The sequence below is a fragment of the Manacus candei genome, unplaced genomic scaffold (assembly GCF_025592945.1).
Source record: "Manacus candei isolate 608988 ecotype Guabito, Panama unplaced genomic scaffold, ASM2559294v1 h1tg000045l, whole genome shotgun sequence".
NCBI classification, from domain to species: Eukaryota; Metazoa; Chordata; class Aves; order Passeriformes; family Pipridae; genus Manacus; species Manacus candei.
Window position 1 is genome coordinate 3,395,365 of NW_026138093.1, and position 18,877 is coordinate 3,414,241.

At 54.2% G+C, this 18,877-nt stretch overlaps 1 protein-coding gene and 1 pseudogene across 1 annotated transcript in view; one reads left to right on the forward strand and one right to left on the reverse strand.

The window, feature by feature from the left end:
• The window catches only part of LOC127474815 (zinc finger protein 208-like), a 1,262,639-nt pseudogene that overhangs the window by 31,768 nt on the left and 1,211,994 nt on the right, over positions 1–18,877 (forward strand).
• LOC127474819 (zinc finger protein 850-like) overlaps positions 1–18,877 on the reverse strand; it is a 315,187-nt gene that overhangs the window by 20,998 nt on the left and 275,312 nt on the right. The window contains exons 6-7 of the mRNA XM_051796122.1: positions 3,218–3,598; positions 2,781–3,127 (exon numbers count right to left, since the gene is read on the reverse strand). Of these exons, the coding sequence (XP_051652082.1) occupies positions 2,781–3,127; positions 3,218–3,598 (728 nt within the window). The remainder of the gene's footprint in view (positions 1–2,780; positions 3,128–3,217; positions 3,599–18,877) is intronic.

Here is an 18,877-nt window from a genome sequence, read left to right on the forward strand (position 1 = left end):
TTGAATCTCTTCTGCTCCTGGGCTCTGTGAGTTTTATTACTTGTTCCTTCAGAAGTCTTTAACTGTTTTTCCCACTGCAGGTCTGTGTAGAACAGCAGATTTCTTGCCATGTTTCTCCTTCCAGCTCTTCCTCAAAACTCTTCCTGTGCTATCCACTGACGCCTTTCTAGCCCCCAATCATCTGCTCGAATCTCTAAAACATGTGACTCATGTTCCATTTTTATATTCATCTTCACATGACTCCTGAATCTTTCTGGGTGCATTTTTGTTTGTTTTCTCACTGGGTTGTAAATGAGCTGTTGTCACATCTGGTTTCTTGGGTAGGACTTTGGCCTTTCAGTTCCACCCCGAGTAATTCTTCCCTCCTTTTCTGGTTTATAATCCTTACCTAAAGGAAGGGGCTGAATGTGAAAGCCTTAATTTACTTAGTGAAACAGTTGTCTACAAAAGAAGTTGCTTCAAATACCAATTGCAAAAGCATCCAAATGTGTGGATCCTGAAAGATCCAGTATTGCCCTCTCTGGTTAGCACAGATAATGTTTAGTTGAAACACTGATGTTTATTTTCCATTTTTTTAAGAGAAGGAGGAAAATACTTGAAAACACCAGGAGCTTTATTGAAGTTGACATACTTTGCTTAATGCAATAGAGTTTCTGATTTCAAAATAGCACCCAAAAAAGAGTGCATCTGTGAATAAAATCACATCTTACCGGGAATTCCTCTCTAAATGTGAGAAACCTGGCAAACAGCCTTAGCTAAAAATACCCAAACCTACATGAGTTGTGCTTTGACTGCTGTGCTTACAGAACATCTGATGGTGGTAAAATATAAATATGTAAAAAATGTTTAAATAAAATAAATGTTTGAATAAAATGGTACCCAAATATAAATTCAAATTCCTTTGCCTTAAATATATTAAAAAATATAAATACGTAAAAAATGTTTAAATAAAACAAATGTTTAAATAAAATAGATGTTTGAATAAAATGGTACCCAAATATAAATTCGAATTCCTACGCCTTAAATACATTAAAAAACCATACGAATAAAGGTATAAAAAATGTTTAAATAAAATAAATGTTTGAATAAAATGGTATCCAAATATAAATTCAAATTCCTTTACCTTAAATATATTAAAAAATATAAATACGTAAAAAATGTTTAAATAAAATAAATGTTCAAAAAAAATGGTATTCAGCAAAAAACTGAAGAGAAAACCTTTGTAAATTTTGTTTCAGAATCGCTGCCTTGAACCTTTGGTCGAGGTTGGGAATGGTTTGTCTCCCTGGGCAGGGAGGGTCAGTACTCTTTGTCATTCTGACATGACTGCCCAGGTCCCTGATTTTATCGTGGCCAAAATACTGGGCTTGGAAACCAAAGCAGGAGCTGGTAGAGAACAGCAGCTTGAAAAATGGGCTGATGCCTAATTGATGTGGCAGAAGGAATGAAAGACTCGTGACAGTTAAGAAAAAAATTGGGCTTTTCAGTGCCTACCTCAGGTTAGGATGACTGCCTGTGTCTTAGTGGAGAAAGATGTTTCTGTAACTTTATTCAAACTTGTTAGTAAAATGTGCCTTAATTCCTAAGGAAACAATCACTGTGAAATCTTTAAAAACCAAATGTAGATTTCCAAAGTATAGAAGTTGCTAATAATGTTTTGGCTGTTCCTGGCATCTTTTTGGCATCTTTTTGATGTCTAAATACCTTTGAGAACAACAAATTCCTAATTATAACACATTATCAGGTCTGTTTACTGCTAATTATTTTACAAGGCTGAGAGAAGAGTTTAAGATGAAAGTTGTGGGGTTACTTGCAAAGCCTTTGGTACAACCAATGCAGTTGAACCTGGTGGGGAAATTTGCCCTTAAATTGGATTTGGCAGATCTCATGAGTGTCTAAGGCAGAGGCCAACCCAACTGGAAAGAGCCTTTCAAGGGTGACTAAGATGTAACTAAATTACCTTTTTGGGAGGTGGGAAAAGCTGCTGTCATGAATTAAATTTCCTTATGTTAAGCTTAGTAAAAGTATAATAATATATAAATATTAAAATTATTTTAATGGTCTTATTTATGGGGTTTTCACTGTGCTTATGTTAGTACTTCTGAGTGTTTGATTGTGACAAAAATGGACAGCTTTGTGGTGTGGGTTTTTTTATTTTTCATGTTTTGTTACTTTGGTCAAGGCATTAACATTAAAAATCATTCAAAATTTTAATTCATCTTCAAACACCAAAATAGATTTGAAATGAGGTTAATGAGAACAGTGGGGGGAAAAAAAAAAACCCGAGCCCAAAACCAAAACAACCCCAAAAACTGTTCATTTTTCCATTGCATTTTAAACAAGGAAGTCTGTAGAGCAGCAGAAAACAGGACACGTGGGCAGGTGTGAAAGTCAGACTGGGGCTTGTTGCACTGGTTCCAGTGCTCTTTGCTTCAGTGTAACTGGTCATTTTGAGATGAGACTGGGGAAACTGGGCTGCCAGGGCAGAGACCACTGGCTGGCCCCACTGGTTTTTGCTGGGCAGTGGGTAATTTCTGCCTCACTTGTCAGAACCAGCCCACGGTTATCAGGGAATGGGGTAGTGGTGAATTTGGCTCTCAGACTAAAATGAGGTTAAACTTACACATATTCAAAAGAATAAATTGATGTTGGAGTGCAGATACTCAAAATCGTGAAGACCTTTTGAAACTTTTTTTGCGTGTCAGTCCTACGGCCGAAGCTCTTCCCGCAGTCGGGGCACTCACAGGGCTTCCCTTACTGGTGGGTCCATTGGTGTTTGGTCAAGGTAGAGCTGTGGGTGAAGCTCTTCCCACACTCCCCACACTTGTAGGGCCTCTCACCGGTGTGGATGCGCCGATGCCTGCTGAGGGTGGAGTTCTGCTTGAAACCCTTCCCGCAGTCGGTGCAGCGGAAGGGCCTCTCATCCGTGTGTGTCTGCTCATGCCTGAGGAGAACTGAGCTGGTCTGAAACCTCTTCCCACATTTCCCACACGTGTAGGGTTGTTCACCAGTGTGGATGCGCTGGTGGGTGTGGAGGTTGGAGCTGCAGTTGAAGCTCTTCCCACATTCCCCACACGTGTAGGGCCGCTCCCCAGTGTGGATGCGCTGGTGGACACTGAGGTGTGACCTGTTCCTGAAGCACTTCCCACATTCCTCACACGTGTAGGGCAGTTCCCCACCGTGGATGTGCCGGTGAGAGTGGAGGGTGGAGCTGTGCCTGAAACTCTTTCCACATTCCCCACACGTGTAGGGATGTTCTCCAGTGTGGATGCGCTGGTGGGTGTGGAGGTTGGAGCTGCAGTTGAAGCTCTTCCCACATTCCAAGCACTTGTAGGGACGTTCCCCAGTGTGGATGCGCTGGTGGGTGAGTTGAGTGGACCTGTCACTGAAGCCCTTCCCACATTCCCTACATGTGTAGGGCCATTCCCCACTGTGGATGCGCTGGTGTTGGATAAGCTTGGAGCTTTGTCTGAAGCTCTTCCCACATTCCTCACATGTGTAAGGCCATTCTCCAGTGTGGATGTGCTGGTGGGTAAGGAGGCTGGTGCTCCTTGTGAAGCTCTTCCCACATTCCAAGCACTGGAAGGGTTTCTCCCTGCTGGGAGGCTGATCAGGGACCACCAGCTCAGAGCTCCCCCTCAAGCCCCGGCTGCCTTCCCGGCACAGGCTGGCTCTTTCCTCCTCAGAGCACCCTGGGCTGGCTTTGGAGCCCCTCCTGCGGGGGGATCTCCGGCCCTTTTCCTCCCCGCTGCCTTCCTGCGCCGGGGAGCCCTTCAAAACGGCCTCTCCCACCAGGGTCTCACGGGGGGATTTGTCCTCCGGGCTCTCCCTCCTCAGCTCGGGGCCTGGGGCAGGAAGCAAGAAGGACAGGCAGGGGATTTGCCTCCGGCCCACAGGGAAGGCCAAGGACATCCCCCCAACTCCGGCCCCGGCAGGACGGCGGCGCCAGCGGGGTTGTCCTGCAGCCGGGGCCATGCTGGGCTGACAGAGCCAGCACAACACCCGCCCAAAGGGACACTGACTTCCTCCTCACCTGCCTGGGGGGCCCAAGGCATCTTCCTCTTCCTCGCAGCCTCCTCCTCCATCCGCCCAAGCTTTGGGAAGGACAAATCCTGATGGGGGGAAAACAAGGGCTGAGCACGTTGGCTTGGGGGTTCCTCCTGCCCAAGTCCATCTCCAGAACTCACCGGGCATCCTGTGTCCATAAAAACCTCCAAAACACCAAGATTCAGCCCAGAAAAACCCAAACCACCAAGATTCAGGTAAAAATCCCTTAGAAATAGGAAGAAGACCCTCGCCACCCTAAACTGCAAAAAGTTGAAATTCAGCTAAAAAATAATCCAAAAAATGAATATTCAGCCCCAAAAAAGGTGATGGGGACTGAATTTAACCCTCCAGTAGGAAAGTTGTTTGATTTCAAGCTCATCTTCAAGGCGCGCCCTAGTATTGGAGCCTGGGCTCTAATTAACCTCTCCTGTGCTGACAAACAGCAGGAGCTGTATGGCCAAGGGACAAACTCTGTGATCCCTGTCAGTGTCCATGGCCCCTGTCAGTGTCCTTCAGGGAAATTGGGAGGAGGAAATGAAGAAATTGGTTTGGAACTAAACTGGTGTTAAAGTGGGAAAAACTTCCTTCCATGGAAATAAAACTTAGACAGATTTTCCTGGGCTGAACAAGCTCATTCAGGGATGAAGGACTGGGACTTCTGTGGACACTTGTGCTGGTTTCTTTGGACACTCGTGTTCCTTCAGAGAGCCCCTGGAAACACTCTGCTGTTCACTCCCAGTGCCACCAGTGCCTGGGTCCTGTCTGCAGCAGCAGATTGCAGTGGGACGGGAGAAATGCTTTTCTGAGCCTCTGGGCTGGACACAGGCACAGCCTGACCCTGAACCCAAGGGAAACAAAGACAAATTCCACAGCTTTAGCTGGACCAAGGCTGGGGGGGTTTCCTGAGGGCAGCACTAACCAGACTTTTGTGTGTGTGTGTGAGACAGGCAGAAGCACAAATGCCTGCACAGCCCAGAGCAGTCAGTGTGGGGCTGTGCTTGCTGCTGCAGAGACCCCCAGGGAACAAACCCAGGCAATAGTTTGGGTTTATTCCTTGCTCTGTGTCAGTGGAATAGAATGTTCCACAGGAGCTCTGTCCCCCTCTGTGGCACCGGGTGGCTCGAAGCTGAAGAGAGAGGGGGGGGTCAAGTGCAAGTTCCCTTCTGAAGTGTGTGTCCCTAAGGAGGACACTTCCCTTGTTATTGCTTATTGTTTGTAATATCTTAAAGATCTATCATACAACACCTAAGGATGGACTCTATAGAATATGTGCCATATATATGATACAGAATATATCTGATTATTGCTTTATCTGCCTGTCCAGACAGATATTGTGTATGCAGAGTGATTGTATTTGAGGGATATGTTCCTCTCAATACCCTGTGAGCTCCAATCCAGGTTTTGGCAGATTTGCAAGAGCAGGGGAATCACTCCCTGCAGCCCCTTTGCACTGTAGGAAATGGGAGCCCTGTGCACATCCTGCTGCCTCCAGATTCCATTCTGGGTGTGGGAAGGACCCTGTGGGGAGCAAAGAAATGCCTGGTTCTGCAGGAGCTGCAGATGCTCAAGGGGCAGCAGGACCAAGTCAGGGGCCTGGGGGGGCCTGGGGGGCTTTGGGGTGCAGGAGGGTCCTGGGGGAGCTGGGGAGGGGCTTTGGGGATTGGGGGTACAAACCAGTACAGACCAGTACAGACCAGTACCTCCTCACTGCTCCCCAGATCTCTCCTGGAGCTGGGTCACCTTGTCCTGGGACACCTGAGCCCCTCCCAGTGCCCTCCCAGTACAGCCGAGTGCCCCCAGTACAGCCCACTGTGTTCCTGTCACAGGGTGCCGGGTGATCCCTCTTTGGGGGGGTTGGAAGGGATTTGAAAGGGGGCTGGGGGACATTTGGGGGGATCTGGGGGTGGTTGGAGGTGGTTTTAGGGGTATTTGTGTGAGTTAAAACAGGTTTTGGGGGCATTGGGGCATCAAAGGGATCTGTGAAGGAGGAGATTAAAGGGAAAATGGAGGTTAGGGGATATTTGGGGGTGTTAAAGAGGCCTGGGGGGGAGAGAAGGGCCTGCACCAAGAGCAGGTGGGTCCTGAGACCCCCCCTGGTGTCCCCAAGACCCTCTTGGTGTCCCCAGTTCTTTCCTTGACACCCTCAGACCCCCCTGGTGTCGCCAATGTCCCCAGGGCCTCCCCATGGCCCCAGTTCTCCCCTTGACACCCCCAATTCCACTGTCCCCAAGCCCATCCCTGATGTCCCCAACCCTCCATCTCACTCCAGAAGCCCCCCTGGACCCTCTGACCACAAAAACACCCCCACACACTCACAGAAATGCCAAGGGCATCTGGGGAAACATTGGGGAGAGCTGAGGGGCTTTGCAGGGCCCTGGGTGATTACTGGGGGATACTGGGACACACTGGGGGGAACTGAGGGACGCTGGGAGGGCACTGGGAGGGACTGGGGAATTACTGGGGGATTACCAGGACACACGGGGAGACACTGGCAGGTTACTGGGCCATCCTGGGGGTTACTGGGTGCTCACTAGAGGATCACTGGGCCATCCTGGGGGGCAGTGGGAAGTCACTGGGACACACTGGCTGGTCACTGAAGGGGTCACTGGAAAGTCACTGGGCTATACTGGGGGCACTGGGATCCCCTTACCCGGATGTGGTACATTTCCCCCCCGGATTTTGGGGGGCATCCCTAGGACCCCTCCCCTTGGGGCTGGGGGACCTCCTGGACCCACTGCTGGGCTTTATGGGACCCCCCAAAATGCCCTCAAAACTCCTGAAATCCCCCCTCGACACATCAAAACCTTCTCAAGGTCCCCTCAAATGCCCTCAGAGACCTCATCCCTCCCCAGTACCCTCTAAACCCTCTCAGTGACCCGCAAAACCCACCTGGGACCCCCCAGTCCCTTTTAGGGACCCCCAATCCCCCTCAGAGCCCCTCAAAACCATCTAAGACCCCGTAAACCCCCTAGAGACCCCAAAACTGCCTAAAAGGTCCCGCCAGGACCCCCAAACCTCCTCAGAGACCCCCAAATCCCACCTGGCACCCCCCAAATCTCCTCAGAAATCAAAACCCCCTCAGAGACCCCCAAACCCCTTCAGGAACCTTCCACCACCCCCTGAGTCCCCTCAGGACACCGAACTCGCTCAGGGACCCCTCAAAACCTCCTCGGTTATCCCCGCACCCCCCCGCTAAACCCTCCCGAGCCCCCCGGGGGACTCACAGCGCTCAGAGCGAACCGCAGGCCCCGCCGCCATCACCGAGTCCCGGCTGCGCGCGCACCGCGCTCAGAGAACGCCGCCGCAGCCAATCAGCGCGCGGCCACGCCCCCGCAGCCCCGCCCCCGGCCCTGCCGCGTTGGCTGCCGGGAATCGGTGATGGCGGCGGGTCGGTCGGTGAGCTCTGAGTGCGGGCGGGGGGTGCGGGAGAGCGGGGTCTGGGGATCCCCTCGGGGGCTGCGGGGAGCGCGGCTGGGGGGGAAAGGCTGGAGGGCTCGGGAGGGTTTAGCGCGGGGGTTCGGAGGTTCGGAGGACCCTCTCGGGGGCCGCGGGGCCCGGAGGCCTCCCAAGAACCCGGAAGGGTGATTCGATTGCTGAGAAAGTCCCTCGGAAAAAAAATTCAAAACCACCCAACCAAAAAAAGAACCCTAAAAAAGGGAAAAGTGAGAAAAAGGTGAAGGAAAAACTGCAAGGGCCAGGATGATTTTATTGCTTTGCTTCAGTTTTTCCTTGGTCTCCCCCTTCTCAGATTCTTTGCTCCCTTCCTTTACAGAAAGCTCTTCTGCTGTTCTGTGGTTTTGTGGTCCCTTAGGGGCTTTTAGAGGTCCCTGAGGAGGTTTTGGGGGCCTCTGAGGAGCTTTGGTGTCGTGAAGTGACTTAGGGGGGAGGTTGAAGGTCCCTGAAGGGGTTTGGGAATCCCCGAGGGAGTTTTGGAGTCTCCGAGGGAATTGGGAGGTCCTGGGGGGCTTTGGGGAAGGGTCTTTGAAGCAGTTTTGAAGGTTTCTAGGGGGATTTCGGGAGTCCCAGACGGGTTTGAGTGTCTCTGAGGGAGTTTTTGAGGTCCCTGAAAGGGCCTGCGGGGTCCCAGGTGGGTTTTGCAGGTCACTGAGAGGGTTTAGGGGGTCTTGGTAGGGGGAATTAGGTCTCTGAGGGGATTTGTAGGAGTCCTTGAGGAGGTTTGGATGGGTCCAGAGGTGGATTTCTGAGAGAATTTCAGGGGTTTTGAGGAAATTTTATGGGGTCTCTGTGTCGATGGACTGACCCCAGGGAAAGAGGATCCCAATTCCCCCCCTGAGCCTCAGAGACCCCCAACACTCAGCACACAGAGACCCCAGAGGGAAGGGGGCCCGGGGGTCCCCTAAAGCCCAGCAGTGGGTTCAGGGGGTCCCCCAGCTCCCAGGGGAGGGGTCCTGTTGGTGCCCTCAAAAATCTGGGGAGGGGGATGTACCACATCTGGGTAAGGGGATCCCAGTGCTCCAGTATATCCCAGTGACCTTCAGTATAGCCCAGTAACCCCCTCAGTGACCAGCCAGTGTGTCCCAGTGACTTCCCACTGCCCCCCAGGATGGCCCAGTGATCCTCCAGTGAGCACCCAGTAACCCCCAGTATGGCCCAGTAACCAGCCAGTGTCCCCCTGTGTGTCCTGGTAATCCCCCAGTAACCCCCCAGTCCTCCCAGTGCCCCCTGGTTCCCCCCAGTGTGTCCCAGTATCCCCCAGTAATCCCCCAGTGCCCCCCAAAGCCCCCCAACTGTCCCCAACATGTCCCCAGATGTCCTTGGCCTTTCTGTGAGGGGGGGAGGAGTGTTTTTGGTCAGAGGGTCCAGGGGGGGCTCCTGGAGTGAGATGGAGGGTTGGGGACATCAGGGATGGGGTTTGGGGACAGTGGGGAAGGGTTTGTGGACAGTGGAATTGGGGATGCCAAGGGGGGAACTGGGGACACCGAAAGGGTCTTGGGGACACGAGGGGGATCTCAGGACTCACCTGCTCTTGGTGCAGGCCCTCCTCTCCCCTTCTAGGCCCCATTAACCCCCTCAAATGTCCCCCAACTCCCCTTTTTTTCCTTTAATCTCCTTCCCCCCAGATACTTTTGACCCCCCAATGCCCCCAAGACCCTTTTAACTCCCCCAAATTCACACAAAGCCCCTCAAAACCCCCCAAATCCCCATCCAACCCCCCCCCCCCCCAGATCCCCCCAAATCTCCCTAAGTCCCCACCTCAAATCCCTTCAAACCCCCCTCTGAGAGGGATCACCCGGCACCCTGTGACAGGAACACAGTGGGCTGTACTGGGGGCACTGGGCTGTACTGGGGGCACTGGGGGGGGCTCAGATGTCCCAGGACAAGGTGGCCCAGCTCCAGGAGAGATCTGGGGAGCAGTGAGGAGGTACTGGTCTGCACTGGTCTGTCCTGGTCTGTCCTGGTCTGTGCTGGTTTATACCCCCAATCCCCAAAGCCCCTCCCCAGCTCCTCCTGGACCCCAAAGCCCCCAGGCCCTCCCAGGCCCCTGACTTGGTCCTGCTGCCCCTTGAGCATCTGCAGCTGCTGCAGAACCAGGCATTTCATCAGCAAATGTGCAGGTGACCCCAAGCTGGGGGTGTGTTGATGTGCTGGAAGGCAGGAGGGCTCTGCAGAGGGACCTGGCCCAGCTGGATCCATGGGCTGATTGCAAGGGGATGAGGTTCCAGCAGGCCAAGGGCCGGGTCCTGCCCTTTGGCCACAAGAAGCCCCGTCAGCCCCCCGGGCTGGGGCCAGAGTGTCTGGAGAGCAGGCAGGCAGAAAGGGAGCTGGGAGTGGGGATGGACAGGGAGCTGAAGAGGAGGCAGAGTGTGGCCAGGTGGCCAAGAGGGCCAATGGCTGGTGGCCTGTGTGAGGAAGAGTGTGTCAGCAGGAGCAGGGAAGGGATTGTTGGGCTGGAGTGAGCGCTGGTGAGGCCACCCCTGGAGTGCTGTGTCCAGCTCTGGGCCCTGAGCTGAGGAAGGCCCTGGAGGGGCTGGAGCAGGTGCAGAGAAGAGCAGCGAGGCTGGGGAAGGGAGTGGAGCACAAGTGGTGTGAGGAGAGGCTGAGGGAGCTGGGGGTGTTGAGGCTGGAGAAGAGGAGGCTCAGGGGAGACCTCCTGACTGTCTGCAAGTCCCTGCCAGGAGGTTGGAGCCAGGTGGGGGTGGGGCTGTTCTGCCAGGAAGCAGCAGTAGGACAAGAGGGCTGGGTCTGGAGCTGTGCCAGGGGAGGTTTAGGTTGGATATTGGGAAGCAATTTTTTGCTGAGAGAGTAATCAGGCCTTGGAATGGGCTGGGCAGGGAGGGGGTGGAGTCAGCGTCCCTGGAGGTGTTGAAGGTGAGAGTGGATGTGGCCTCAGTGCCATGGTCTGGGAAGCACAGTGGGGTTGGATCCAGGGTTGGACTTGATGATCTTGAAGGTCTTTTCCAACGTGGCTGATTCTGTGATTCTGTGATTGCCATTCCTGTGGCAGCACATGCTTGAGGCTCCATCCCCAGGGTGATAGAGATGTCTGTCCATATCTATTTCCAAGGTTAGTCTGTAAATGTGTGGTGTTAGAAAAGCAGGCTAAGTTGTGGGCTGGTTGTAGAAGGAGAAAGAAGCCCAGAGGCCAGTGCAAGCAGGCAGCCCTCAGCTTGCACCTGATGTCCCCTCCCTGCAGGTTCCTGTCCTTGAGCCCAGGCCCTGAGGTGAGGCTGAGAAGTGGCGCGGAGGTGAGCCCAGAGCTGTCCCTGAGGTGAGGCTGAGAATAAGTGCAAGGCAGAGGTGCTGCTGAGGAAGGAGAGCCCCGTGGTGGGGAAGACAAGAAGCTGTGAGAGCCCCGAGCAGGTGCTGTGTCCATCCCCTGTGTGCCAGGTGAGCTGGGGCTTTGCTGCAGAGCTGCGGGCGCTGATTTGAGCGTCTCCAAGTGCTGAGATGGTGGGCACCCAGGAACACAAACTGTGCCTGGCCACGGAGCCTGCAAGGAGGAGCAGAGACAGCCCTGGCAGTGTGGGGGTCCAGGTTGTGCCTGTGCCTTCCCCTGCAGGCCCTGGCTGTCCCTGCTGGGCCCCTGTCCATCCCCATCAGGTCCCTGCCCGTCCCCCCGGGCTGAGCTCCCCCCAGGAAGTGCCGTGGAGCTGAAGCTGCTGCCATCCCCCCCTGCAGCCACTGCCCCAGCCAAGGGAGCAGCAAAGGCAGGGCCAGGAGCAGAGGCAGCAGCAGGGGAGCCCTGGGGGGCCGGGAAGCTCTTGTGTGGGTCAGGAAAGAGGCGCTGGGCACGAGGCCGGGGCTGTGCTGAGCAGGCCCAGCCCTCACATCCCCCCAGCCAACGCCGGCTGCCCGGGGGGCTTGGGAGGGACCCCCAGCCCGTGTGCCCCACACTGAGCTGGCAGAGAGAGAGCCAAGGGACAGGGTTACTTGCCTTGAACCCTGGAGAGTGGGTGAGGCTGGAGAGAGGGGGGAGCTGCAAGAGCCCTGAGAGCCTGGAGAGGGGGGAGCTCGGGCCCCCTGTGCCGAGCCAGCGGTCGGGGCCGTGCTGTTGGTGCCAAATTGCCCCTGGTCAGGCTGAACCCAGAGCCTGCCCACGTGTCAGGGGACCCGATCCACTCCCTGCTCTCATTGCCCTGGGGCAGCCTCTGGTGTCCCCCACCTGTGGGGCTGTTTGGTTTCCTTGGGCACAGCCGGCCCTTGTGCAGGGCTGTGCCCTTGGGGGCTCTTGGGGGTGGGCAGGAGGTGTTTTTTAGGGGTGCTGGGCTGGGTTGGGGGCAGAGCCCCGGCGGTGGGTGGGGGGATGCGGGTCCCCCCCACAGTGGGGGTTGGTGTTGCTGGGTCAGGCCCCGCCGGCTCCATTGTCAGCCCGGTGCCGGCGGGGGGGACACAGCGGGTTTGGGGCCCCCCGGGAGTGCCGGGGGTGGGTGTGGAGCCCGGGAGCTGCCGAGTGTGGAGGGCGGAGCGGGGAGATGGCGGAGCTGGGGGACCCCCGGGAGCCTGGAGGGGGGAGCATGGAGAGAGAGGAGCCCTGGGACCCCCAGGAGCCTGAAATGTTGGGCACGGAGAAGGGAAAGCCTGGACAGTGGGGACCCCTGGGATCCCTGGGACAACCGAGTGGAGAACCTGGAGAGGGGGATTGTCTGGGAACTCGGCATCCCGAAGGCGAGAGTCAGAGGAGAAGGGAGCCTTGGGACCCCCAACACTCCCAGCGTCCCTGAAAGGGACCCCCGGCATCTCAGAAAGGGAAGCTATTCCCACCCCCAGAGGGGACAGACCAGAGAGGGTTAACTCCTGAGAGAATTTCTTTGGGTTAACCTTCGTATTTTGAAGTAGTTTTTTAGCTGAATCTCAACTTTTTGCACTTTGGGGGTGGAGGGTTTTCTTGCTATTTCTGAATTTTCTTGCTATTTTTGCCTGAATCTCGGAGGTTTGGGTTTTTCTGGGCTGAATCTTGGTGTTTTGGAAGTTTTTATGGACACAGGATGCACAGTGAGTTCTAGAGATGGACTTGGGCAGGAGGAACCCCCAAGCCAACACGCTCAGCCCTTGTTTTCCCCCATCAGGATTTGTCCTTCCCAAAGCTTGGGCGGATGGAGGAGGAGGCTGCGAGGAAGAGGAAGATGCCTTGGGCCCCCCAGGCAGGTGAGGAGGAAGTCAGTGTCCCTTTGGGCGGGTGTTGTGCTGGCTCTGTCAGCCCAGCATGGCCCCGGCTGCAGGACAACCCCGCTGGCGCCGCCGTCCTGCCGGGGCCGGAGTTGGGGGGATGTCCTTGGCCTTCCCTGTGGGCCGGAGGCAAATCCCCTGCCTGTCCTTCTTGCTTCCTGCCCCAGGTCCCGAGCTGAGGACGGAGAGCCCGGAGGACAAATCCCCCCGTGAGACCCTGGTGGGAGAGGCCGTTTTGAAGGGCTCCCCGGCGCAGGAAGGCAGCGGGGAGGAAAAGGGCCGGAGATCCCCCCGCAGGAGGGGCTCCAAAGCCAGCCCAGGGTGCTCTGAGGAGGAAAGAGCCAGCCTGTGCTGGGAAGGCGGCCGGAGCTTGAGGGGGAGCTCTGACCTGGTGGTCCCTGATCAGCCTCCCAGCAGGGAGAAACCCTTCAGGTGCTTGGAATGTGGGAAGAGCTTCAGGCAGAGCTCCAACCTGCTCCGACACCAGCACATCCACACTGGGGAACGTCCCTACACGTGTGGGGAATGTGGGAAGAGCTTCAGCCGGAGCTGCCACCTGATCCGACACCAAGGGATCCACACCAGGAAACAGTCTGGGAAAGGGGTGGGAGAGAGGGCCTAAGGGGAGGAAGCAGAGCATGAGAGGGTGTGCGGTGGGGGCGCCTTGGTGTCCCCATGACTTGATCCCTGGAGAGTGGGGGAGGCTGGAGAAAGGGGGGAGCTCGGGCCCCCTGTGCTGAGCCAGCGGTCGGGGCCGTGCTGTTGGTGCCAAATTGCCCCTGGTCAGGCTGAACCCAGAGCCTGCCCACGTGTCGGGGGGCCCGATCCACTCCCTGCTCTCGTTGCCCTGGGGCAGCCTCTGGTGTCCCCCACCTGTGGGGCTGTTTGGTTTCCTTGGGCACAGCTGGCCCTTGTGCAGGGCTGTGCCCTTGGGGGCTCTTGGGGGTGGGCAGGAGGTGTTTTTTAGGGGTGCTGGGCTGGGTTGGGGGCAGAGCCCCGGCGGTGGGTGGGGGGATGCGGGTCCCCCCCACGGTGGGGGTTGGTGTTGCTGGGTCAGGCCCTGCCGGCTCCATTGTCAGCCCTGTGCCATCGGGGGGGTCACAGCGGGTTTGGGGCCCCCCGGGAGTGCCGGGGGTGGGTGTGGAGCCCGGGAGCTGCCGAGTGTGGAGGGCGGAGCGGGGAGATGGTGGAGCTGGGGGACCCCCGGGAGCCTGGAGGGGGGAGCACGGAGAGGGAGGAGCCCGGGGACCCCTGGGAGCCTGAAATGTTGGGCACGGAGAAGGGAAAGCCTGGACAGTGGGGAGCCCTGGGATCCTTGGGATAGCAAGTTGGAGAACCTGAAGAGGGGGAATATTGGGGAATGTCGCACCCTGAAAGCGAGACAGAGGAGAAGGGAGCCTTGGGATCCCCAACACTCCCTGCATCCCTAAATGGGACCCCCAGCATCCCAGACAGGGGAGACTCTCTGTACCCCAGAGGGGAGACACCAGAGAGAGAGAACTTCTGGGAGAGATGTTTTGGGCTAATCTGCATATTTTGGAATATTTTTTAGCTGAGTCTCAACTTTTTGTAGTTTGGGGGGGCAAAAGTCATGTTGCTATTTCTGATGGGGTTTTTAGCTGAATCTTGGTGGTTTGGGTTTTTCTGGGCTGAACCTTGGTGTTTTGGAGGTTTTTATGGACACAGGATGCCCGGTGAGTTCTAGAGATGAACTTGGGCAGGAGGAACCCCCAAGCCAACACACTCAGCCCTTGTTTTCCCCCCATCAGGATTTGTCCTTCCCAAAGCTTGGGCGGATGGAGGAGGAGGCTGCGAGGAAGAGGAAGATGCCTTGGGCCCTCCAGGCAGGTGAGGAGGAAGTCAGTGTCCCTTTGGGCGGGTGTTGTGCTGGCTCTGTCAGCCCAGCATGGCCCCGGCTGCAGGACAACCCCGCTGGCGCCGCCGTCCTGCCGGGGCCGGAGTTGGGGGGATGTCCTTGGCCTTCCCTGTGGGCCGGAGGCAAATCCCCTGCCTGTCCTTCTTGCTTCCTGCCCCAGGCCCCGAGGTGAGGAGGGAGAGCCCGGAGGACAAATCCCCCCGTGAGACCCTGGTGGGAGAGGCCGTTTTGAAGGGCTCCCCGGCGCAGGAAGGCAGCGGGGAGGAAAAGGGCCGGAGATCCCCCCGCAGGAGGGGCTCCAAAGCCAGCCCAGGGTGCTCTGAGGAGGAAAGAGCCAGCCTGTGCTGGGAAGGCGACCAGAGCTTGAACCAGAGCTCTGAGCTGGTGGAGTATGAGCAGCCTCCCAGCAGGGAGAAACCCTTCAGGTGCTTGGAATGTGGGAAGAGTTTTGGAAAGAGCTCCCACCTCTTCACCCACCAGCACATCCACGCTGGGGAACAGCCCTACCCGTGTAGGGAGTGTGGGAAGAGTTTCAGGGACAGCTCCACCCTCTGCATCCACCGGCGCATCCACACTGGAGAACGGCCCTACAAGTGCTTGGAATGTGGGAAGAGGTTTATGACCAGCTCACATCTCCTCACGCATGAGCGGACGCACACGGATGAGAGGCCCTTCCGCTGCACCGACTGCGGGAAGGGCTTCAAGCAGAATGCTCACCTCATCACCCACCGGCGCATCCACACCGGGGAGAGGCCCTACAAGTGTGGGGAGTGTGGGAAGAGCTTCACTCAGAGCTCTAAGTTGACCAAACACCAACAGACCCACCAGTAAGGGAAGCCCCACCAGTGCCCCGACTGCGGGAAGAGCTTCGGCCGTAGGACTGACACACAAAAAAGGTTTCAAAAGGTCTTCAGGATTTTGAGTATCTGCACTCCAACGTCAGTTTATTCTTTTGAATATGTGTAAGTTTAACCTCATTTTAGTCTGAAAGCCAAATTCACCACTTCCCCATTCCCTGATAACTGTGGGCTGGTTCTGACAAGTGAGGCAGAAATTACCCACTGCCCAGCAAAAACCAGTGGGGCCAGCCAGTGGTCTCTGCCCTGGCAGCCCAGTTTCCCCAGTCTCATCTCAAAATGACCAGTTACACTGAAGCAAAGAGCACTGGAACCAGTGCAACAAGCCCCAGTCTGACTGTCACACCTGCTCACGTGTCCTGTTTTCTGCTGCTCTACAAACCTTCCTTGTTTAAAATGCAATGGAAAAATGAACAGTTTTTGGGGTTGTTTTGGTTTTGGGTTCGGGTGTTTTTTTTCCCCCCACTGTTCTCATTAACCTCATTTCAAATCTATTTCGGTGTTTGAAGATGAATTAAAATTTTGAATGATTTTTAATGCCAGTTGTAAGGGGGGTACTTTTGAATTAGATGATCAATGGAGCATAGAGGCGTGAGAAAGGAATCATATTAGGATGTGAAACCAGCCAGAGTATGGTACAATGTAACTTCATGGCACAAGCGAATTGTAAGGTCCATTGTGCTTTTTAGCAAGTCAGCCTGATATCCCCTATTATCAGAGCTGAGTTCTTCCTTGGTTTGGCTACATATTGCAAGATAGATACATCTACCCTTGAAACACAGTGGGAGAGGTCATACATAGGGGTGAGAAAGATGATGATGGGAGGAAGATTCTGTGGGCAGGGGTCGCTGGCCCCTTGCCCTACAGCAGGGCATGCAGACTGTTGCCATTAGGTAATGATTTAGGTGGTGTTTGGCTGCCACTCAGGCATCACCTTATACTGGGTACTGGCCCTGCGTGGTGTAATGTAGAGCTGATAAAATGGGGTGTCAGGACTGCTGGGGTGAGCGATCCTCATCCTGCCATGGAGACTGTGTTGTTCCATGGGGACGCCCGCTAAGCACGGGCACCGACCAGCTGCTGCAGATCCTGGCAGCCCTGGCCTGTCTGTGTGGGTAAGCACAGTTTATTGACAGGAAGCAACTGAGAGAACAAACTTTTAATATCCTTTTAGTGTTCCTTTAATTCCCCTTTTATGTTTATGGTATTTAGTTTCCCTTTTTACTAATCAATATCGAGTTATCCACAATATTGTGTTAAGATCCCTTTTTGGTATCCCTTTTCACTAGTTAATACTGTATTAAATGCTGTTCTTAGTATTTGTTTTAATGCCACCCGATAAGGTAGTTATTTTGTATCCTTTTTTTTAGTTTTTAATTCCTCTTGCTAAGTTTATTACTATTTTTATTATTCTCACTGTAATAAAAGATATTTTGTGTGTTTGAGTATTTTTTGGCACTTGTCTTTATTCCGGACATGTATACAAACGTACTGCTACAGGGACTCTCCAAAACACCTCTGAAAATTTATTTACAATCATCTTCTGCCTTAAAACTGCCCCTGCTAGAGTCCCAGGAGTGATGCTGTACAGAAAACAGGCCATTTAAGGGAAAGTATTAATGAACAGGTGTGCATCAACACATTTCCAGTCTGATACTGATCTGTTTCTTAAAAATCACATGCCCATCATCAGTCCTTGGTCAGAGCTGTGCAAAGCAGTTCAGAGCTCTCTGGGCAGGTTGCACATGGAATTTGTGGACACAGGTCTTCCATGTGTCCTGTCATCCTGGGTTGATCTGTGTGACATCAGAAGGCAAGGTGGCCCAAAAATTGGGGGGAAAAAGTCTCCAAAACCTACACAGTCTCAATATGGACACAAGCAAGATGGAGGAAAAAAATCAGAAAGTTATGGTGTGTTTTTTTTTGGGAAACATTCAATTCCTCCAAACAAACCCCAAACTGTACAAGATAATCTTTGCTGTGTCCCCCCCCCCTTTTTTTTTTAAAGTGAGATAAAAAGCACTTCTACAATTTCATACTAAAAAACCTTCATGGATAAGAAGCAGTATAAACACAGCATAATGCAAGATGCATGGATCAATGTTGTGGAACAACTTAGTAGTGCCCCTGGCACCTGCTTGGATACAGAGATAACCCAGAAGTGAAGACTAAATGCAGCCACAGCAGCAGCTGCAACCAGCAGAATTCCCTCTCTTGAGAAAACCTATTTTTATAAATTATTCCTGTTCTTAAATACAAAGAATAGGAAAAAAACCTATTATCAAGACCTGTAGAGGCCATTTAGCTGCTGTAATGATCTACCCCATCAAAGCTGAGACAAAAGCCATGTACCTCCCATACAGAATCATAGGCTGAATTTAGTTTTGAAGCCCCCCCTCCAGAAGGTTGGAATGTGCCAGATCACTCAACAAACAACCCCACAGTATCCTAACAAACCCTAATGGGATGCAGGATCCAGCTCAGTGTAACTGCATGACCCTTATAGACCTTTTGCACAGGAGAGCAACAACTCACATGCCTCACATGCACTCCCCAGTCCACCCCAAATGTACAGGGGTGGCTTCACTGTACCCACAGCATTCTCTTGATCTGGTTCCACGGAGATGAGAATGTGATCTCTGAACTGCAGTCTGATTTTGCTGTCTATTTTTGGCAATTTCCCACCTAAGAAAAATAAATCCTCCTTCGAAAGAAAGAAAACCAGACAAACGGTTAAACTGAGCCCCCCTGTGCTCTCCCCACTCTCTCAAGGCTGGACTGTTTGTTAAGCTCTGTTTCAACACCCACATGTCCTCAAACTTGTTGTGGAGGGGGCAAGGAGAAAGAGATTTTTTAATTCTCTCCCCTTTCCTGTCTGCAAATAACTATAATAAATAGCAAGCTAGAGCCCAGGGAAAACTGCTACCAGTTAAATGCTCTCGGGATACAGTTTATCACAGCTGCCAGTTCCAGTCTAGGATAATCTTTATTCCACTCTAAGGGAGTGTCATCTCTCCCACTAGACACGGGGAGCAAACACACACGTGGGGCCTCACGGCACATGAAGCTGCTGCTGGACTGTGATCTGGCAGAGTTCAGGCACACGGTGTGACTCTTGGGGTCGGTGCTGTGCCGGGAAAAGGCTTGGACTCGACGCTCCTCGTGGGTCCCTTCCACCTCAGCCTGTTCTGTGACGGTGCGATGAGTTCCCTCTCTTCCAACACTTTTGTTCTTTTTAGGGCTCCTCGCTGCCCGGGGCCCGAAGCCCGCCTCCCGCGCGCCTGCTTCCCTGCCCGTTTTGGCGGCCGCAGCCGGGCGCTGAGTGCCCGCTCCCCGGGCGGGCCCGGCCGCTGCTCCAGGAGTGGGGGGGCAGCGCCGGCGCCTCGAGGATTCCCGGGATTCCCTGGCCGGTTTCCAGGCAACGCTCCCCGCGCGCTCCTCGCTCCAGGGCCGAACGTGCGCAGCCAAT